General features: G+C 49.6%; 1 protein-coding gene across 1 annotated transcript; it reads right to left on the bottom strand.

Moving 5' to 3' along the window:
* Positions 1-247: 247 nt before the first annotated feature.
* On the bottom strand, positions 248-2,933 carry GARIN4 (golgi associated RAB2 interactor family member 4). The gene is given in 3 exon segments (XM_027082638.1): positions 248-746; positions 749-1,137; positions 1,175-2,933. Coding segments are annotated over 3 exon segments (1,764 nt in total). The 5' UTR covers positions 2,206-2,933; the 3' UTR covers positions 248-402.
* Between the last annotated feature and the right edge of the window lie 4,142 nt (positions 2,934-7,075).

Raw genomic sequence — 7,075 nt, forward strand, 5'->3', positions numbered from 1 at the left:
TATGTTTACAGACCTTCCTGGGGAATAAGCGTTTATAAAAAGCATAGGGGGATAGTGAAGGAGAGCTTCCCAGACCATAGTCTGACTTTGAGCCATGGCCCTGGGGGGCAAAGCCAGAAAGGAGTGGAGGCCAGATGCAGCACTGCTGTTGGCGCTGAGCATGTGTGTGAGGTGGGGCTGGCCTTGACTGGACACTGGGTGTCAGACTGTGGCACATCTGACATCACAGAATCCACTGTGAGGCTACGGCTGGGCTTTGGGACCTAGAAATTCAGACAAAACACTGCATGCATTCTCAGATTGTTTGTTTTTTTATTGAAATTGCAGTGAGGAAGCTGAAATGGGCTCTCCAGGGGTATTTCCCTGAGCCCTGGTCCCCTTTGCAGCTCCCAGCTCTAGGTCCTATTGATGGGCTTCAGCGGTCACTGGCTCCATGGTGTCAGATGTCACACCTCCAGTGATCTCCAGCCCCTGGCCACTCTCTGCTGTCTCTACGACGGCCTCCATTCGGGTCCCTTCCACTGGCTTCGCCAGGATGCTCACATATTTATCGCGTGAGGAGGCCACTGTCTTTGCAGTGAGACTGGCTCTGACGTTCCTGAAGAAAGAGCTGATCCTGCTGAGTCTCTCGGTGGTGGGACCTGCACTCGCTGTAGATAAGCTCCTGCCCGATTTGTGCGAGGTCCTGGACTCGGTGGTGATGGGAGCACGGCTGATGCCTTTGTGAGCAGTGCCCTGCTCGCTGCCCCTGGGCTGCCGTGGCCTTTGTCCTTTTGGTCATCTCTAGCGGCTCTGCGGCCGCCTGAGCACGGGCCAGCTGCTTTCTGGATGGTCTTGTTCCCCGCTGCCTTGTGGTGGCTTTCCACTGAACTGCAGAGCGAGGGGCTCGTAAGAGCTCTGTCCTCTCCCCAGTGCTCCCTTCTCTCCCTTCTTGCCTTGCGGGCCTGGGACACCCTCTGTGAGCTGCCATCCTGTTCACTCACTTTGCCTTCCTGTGGCAAGGTGGAGATGAGGGTCCCCTCGCCCTCCTCGTCGGCTCTTCCTTCAGCAGTCTTGCCGGTGGGTTCTGCTCCGACCACAGTCACGCCGGCCTCTGGGGAGAGGCTGGTGGGCGTGCTGGAAGCACACCCTGAAGAGCTCGCGGCACCTGCCAAGCATACCCTGACATGTTCGCAGCACCGTTTTCCTGCTCCTCAGGGATGTTCTGGCAGTGCCCCCAGTGGCTATGCTGGTTTTGCTTCCTCCTGGACCGTTGCTGGCTGTGGCTGCTGTGGCCGTGCTTTGCCCTTCAGGGGCAGGAGACTTGATCACTGCCACGCTCAAAGCACCCGCTGCGGTGCCTCCTGCCACCCCCGCTGTCTCCACCTTTGTCGTTGCCCGCGATGCTGACGCTTTGTCAAGCACTGTAGGTTTTGCTTTTGCAGTGGCCACACCGGGCATGGTATCGGGCTTGTGGAAGTCCAGTTGGATCCCCTCCCCACCAGCAAAAGCTGCGGACGTGGCCCCGGCCAGCTCAGAGCACGAGTGGAGGCTGCAGATGCTCACCTGGTCCTGATCCCACTTTCCTTGGAAATCCTCCACTGCCGGGCTCCTGCCGTCGTCCTCCTCCTCGAACACAGGCAGGCCGATCATGTCCCAGGCTGGAACGGCGTAGGTGCAGCTGAGACCCTCCACTGGTGGTCGCAGGAGGTAAATCAGCTCTTCCCAAGAGGTGAAGAGGTCTTCCTGCACGTCCAGAGGGGCACACAGCTGCAGGTACCAGGAGCGGCCAGTGGCAAACTTCACGCGCAGCTGTTGTTTCTCGCGATTGTGAGTGGAGATGCTCACGAGCGTCAAGGGCAGGAGCCTGGTGAGCTCTAAGGTCTTTGCAGCCTCGTGGCTCTTGCCCTTGGCGGCCTGGCTGTGCTCAGCGTGCTTTTCACAGCCGGTGGCCCATCGGGCCAGCAGCATGGTGTCTGGGAGTGGGTGGACGGGGCTGCTGGATGTGATGCCCACGGTCACCGTGCAGACACAGTTGTGCACGTCAATCAGGTCTCCCCTCTTCGTGATCTGGATAAAGTCGCTCTCGAATACCGGTGCTTCCTTGAATATGTGGTATTCGCCCTTGCGCAGTTGCTGCTGCAGCTTCCCCATGGTGGTGTTGAACAGGCCCACCCCGGTGCTGCTCTGGGCCATGTGATACGGGAGCAGAGAGTCCCCACTCATGGCTGCCTTTGATCACGACAGGCAGCGCGGTTAAGGTGGGCCCCTGGCTCTTCCCTCCTGCGGCCTCACTGGCAGAAGAGCGAGCTGCGGTGCTCTTTCGTCACACACAGGTAGCCCTATGGCAGGTCTTCCAAGCCTGCCCCACAGGCCCCACCTTTGCCTCAGGGTCTCCCAGAGGCAGGGGCGTGGGTAGGGGCACAGATGATCACAGCGGGGACGCTGTAGGGCGCCTGAACCCCAGGCTGAATCTCTTCAAGTGTGTAGAGAGGTATGGTAGGCTCCCCCTCTGCCTCCCCTCACTTCTGCTTCTGGGTTTTTATCTCCCCAAGAGGCTGTGGTGAACTTCAGTCCTAGTGAGAGAAGTGACCACCTTCTCAGCCTAACCCCCTGGCACAGCCTGTTTATCCTCTGGTGCCCTTTGTGACCTATCACTGTCACACAGCCCTTTGCCTCATCCCCCAGCTGCCCCCTCAGGGCAGGGCCCCCATCCTCTCCCAAAGCAGGGGGAGGACATGTCCTCCCGCGGAGGACAGGCCCATCCTGCCAGGGACTCAGGTGCGTACCGAAATAAAAATGTCTTCAACTGGGAAAGTTTTGTGTGGGTCCTTTTTCTTTTCCTCCCCCAAATTCAGCTACTGGATGAAATCTATAGGAATGTAAGATGATGGGATAAATTTGAACCATTTAAGCTCATGGTTTAATTGTATCGAATAACGTAGAGTTGGCAGTTGCGATCCTTAGTCTGTCCTCTCATAAAATCTCAGTAAACGTTGATGACAGTGATTTTTAATAATCACATTAAAAATTGCTTCTCCTAGGCACCATGCTGCATTCTTCAGATATGGTGGTAAGAATGCACTGAGTTTGGTACTGTTAACTACTGTTCCCAGTTTATAGGTGAAGAAATTGAGGTTGTATCTCCTGTTTAAATTCCCAGAGCTAATGGTAGCAGAGGCACTATTTGAATGTAGGTCTACCTGATTCTAAAGCCTTTGTTCTGAACCACTACAGTACTTAGCCTCACAAAGAAAGCTTGGCCCAGCCAGACGTTTTCAAACTGGACTGATTTAACTGCCTTTAAGAAGACCTATTTGGTGCATTATTAGAAGTTGCGTAATTAATTTTTTGTGTGTATATATGTTATGGAGAGAACCCAAGACAGCAGTTGGGCTGACGTGGGGATTAAACTATCCAGGGGAGCACTCAGATCCTCCCTTCCTTTATGCTTGTGCAAACAGCCTGTGTGTGGAAACCTAGTTATTCTTACAACATGTCCTCCCCCAGTGAAATGGAGGGTGAGTAGCCTGAGATGTAAGCTTTGATTCCAAGAGCCTGCCAGATGCCGTCCTGTAGTAACCTCCCTACCAGGCAGAAGTGGTTTGGAAGCCTTGACACCTGTGGGGAGCATGTACCATTAGACATCCCGCCTCATTGCCACTCCCACAGAGCTAGTCCCAGAACAAGTGATTTCTGAATTGTGACTTGAAAGTTCTAAGAAAGGCCCTTGCTGCCAACTCTCTTATCTCCAGTTTGATGTTATGCTTGAAATCCCACCATAGAGATTCATTCCTTGAGGATAAAGGCCATCTTTCTGTTAAAATACACACACCTGTCCCTCAACACATGACTGGATAAGCAAAATGTGGTCTCTCCATACAGTGGAATATTGTTCGGCCATAAAAAGGAATGAAGTACCGATATATGTCCCCACATGGGTGAACTTTGAAAACATTATACTCAGTGAAAGAGGCCACATATTGTATGATTCTATTTATAGGAAATAGCCAGAAGAGGCAAATCCATAGAGACAGATATTAGATTAGTGGTTGCCTAGGGCTGGAGGGAGCAGAGAATGGGGAGCACAGGGTTTCCTTTTGTGGTGATGAGAAATTCTGGAACTACATAGTGGTGATGGTTACACAGTATTGTGAATGCACTGAATTGTACACTCTAAAATTACAGTGGTGAATTTTATCACCATCACACACACACACACACTCCTGCTCATTTAATTGATGGGTTAAGAGCAGTTATCTTTTCATTGTTCCCTGTCTCAGGGGAAATCATTCAATCTTTCACCATAAAGTATGTTGATAGCTGTAGTTTTATTTCAGAATTGCCCTTTGTCAATTTTAAGAAGTTCACTTCTATTCTTAGTTTTCTGGGCATTTTTATCGTGAAGGATTATTGATTTTTTTTCAAATGCTTTTTCTGCATCTATTGAGCTGATTACTTGATTTTTTTTTTTTTTTTTTTTTTTGGTACGCGGGCTTCTCACTGTTGTAGCCTCTCCCGTTGCGGAGGACAGGCTCCGGACGCGCAGGCTCAGCGGCTATGGCTCACGGGCCCAGCTGCTCCGCGGCATGTGGGATCTTCCCGGACCGGGGCACGAACCCATGTTCCCTGCATCGGCTGGCAGACTCTCAACCACTGCACCACCAGGGAAGCCCTATCTTGGGCCTGTTGATGAACTTTTCTGAGTCTCAGTTTCTTCATCTATAAAACAGAGGCTAATAGGACCTACCTCAGTTGCTGGTTGGAAGGATCAATAGTGATTACATATAAGTTCCTAACTTCACCTGACACGGACTGCCCAATAACCTTGCCGCTGTTATCCACCTCGGTGTCTGATTGCTGGTAGGTGGTGATAATAGCAATCCCCTGCACTTCTGTGGGGCTCAGGAATTAGAATCCTTTCACGTGCATGAACTCTTGGAAACCTCACAACCGCTCACCTGAACCGGCCTGGGAAAAATCGCCTTGTCTTTTCCTCCCCCGGTCGATATTTTAATTCTGATGAGTTACCTCCAGCTGAAATGAACAGCAAGGACGATCTTGGAGAGAGAAGCAAGTTTGGAAGTTGTGGCCAATAGGGCTGGTAGGAGAAGGCTGGGTAGAACGTACAGGTGGGCATCATTTCCAGGACCAGCTGGCAGGACCCCTTCTTGCCACGCCAGCCCCTTCCCGAGGAACAGCCTGCCTCTCGCAGTGCTGGGAGCTGGGGTGATTGGTTGGAACCACCGGCTCTAGAATAGGGGTCTACAGACTAACACAGGCACGGGCAACAGCCACATCCCGAGACGCTCACTTCTCAGGGAGACTCTTAAGTCATTTTCTGTGAGAAGCGAGTTACATAGTATTTTTCAAAAATCATGCTCCAGAGTAGATTTGCATAAATGAATGTATTGTATTTTTTTTTAGAAACCATGAAAGCTTTAATTACCTAAACTCTAATTAAGCTTGTCTCTTGCAGAAAACACAGGATATTAGCTTATTTTGTACTTGGCTCAACTTTTTTGTTTTCATATATTGGGTGATGTCTACATAATTCTCAGTTAAACTCACTGAAAACACTTCGGGAGTGTTTTCAAACCAATAAATATTTTATTGAGCACTTGCTAAGTGCCAGCATGGCTTAATAGTTAAAAGCAGAGACCCTGAGAGTTGAGCCATCTGGGTCCATTCCTGGCTCTGCCACTTACTAGCTGTGTGACCCTGGACAAGTTATTCAACCATCTTTGGCCTCAGTTGCCCCATATGTAAAACAGGCATTATGATGGTACCTATCTCCATAAGGTTGTAATGAGAATTAAAGAGACAACATGAGTGAAGGGTTTAGAATGGGGCCTGCACACACTAAATACTTTATACAGGTCAGTCCTTATTATGTATGGGACAGTGGGCCAGGAGCTGGGGACAGAGCTGCAACAGAGTTGGTGGTCCAGTGGAGAATCAGACAGCTAGCAATTAATCCACAATAAGGGTGATGCAGGCAAGGTGCTCTGGGAGTTATACAGGCTACTCTAACTCTCTATGTTCTGTCAGAGATACTGTAGCTCTGTAGATACTCTGGATGTTTTCAGTTTCCTATTTTATTAACACAGACTGATTCATCTAGCGTCATGTGTCCTCAGGGTCTAAAGGAGCTTTTGAAGGTTATTTGTCCATTTCAGTGGCCCAGGTAAAATGTTCCCTCAGATGGCACCATGATCATGTCTGCTTCTTTCTCCCGCTCCATCACTGTGCCAGGAGCTGCTCACCTGGATCGTGAACTCCATCTGGGGTGGCCTGCTTTCAGGAGCTCCCTATATATGGACTCAGAGCCTGGCTGCGGCAGATGTGCCCAGCACTAGTCTTTAGGAATGGAGCTGCTCTCTGCGTCCATCTGCGACCCGTGACATCTTGACTCTGGGACCTAGGCATGGCACCTTGACGGTTTTCTGTGCCTGTGGCTCTTGACAGCTCTTCCTGTGGTCACCAGGGCTGCTGTGGGCAACAGGACAGGGATAGGCAGGAAGCAGGGCCGGGACCGGCGGTTCCCTCCAGCGTTTCTCATCTGTGGACCACCTGCGTCAGGCTCACCAGGGGTAACTGTTTAAAATGAAGATTCCACAATGGACCATCAGCCATAGAAAAGAATGAAATAATGCCATTTGCAGCAGCGTGATTATCATACTAAGTGAAGTAAATCAGACAGAGAAAGGGAAACATCATATGATATCACTTCCATGTGGAATCTAAAAAAATGATACAAATGAACTTATTTACAAAACAGAAACAGACTCACAGATAGAAAACAAACTTATGGTTACTAAAGGGGAAAGGCTAGGGGGAGGGATAAGTTAGGAATGGGAGTAACATATACACAGTACTTTATATATATATATATATATATAATATATATATATATATATATAAAATAGATAAACAACAAGGACTTACTGTATAGCACAGGGAACTCTACTCAATATTCTGTAATATCCTATATGGGAAAAGAATCCAAAAAAGAATATATATACAGAATCACTTTGCTGTACACCTGAAACTAACATAACATTTTAAATCAACTATACTTCAATAAAGATAAATA

Source organism: Aethalodelphis obliquidens, unplaced genomic scaffold, assembly GCF_003676395.1.
Source record: "Aethalodelphis obliquidens isolate GAN/ISIS:26980383/991018 unplaced genomic scaffold, ASM367639v1 scaffold48, whole genome shotgun sequence".
Taxonomy (NCBI): domain Eukaryota; kingdom Metazoa; phylum Chordata; class Mammalia; order Artiodactyla; family Delphinidae; genus Aethalodelphis; species Aethalodelphis obliquidens.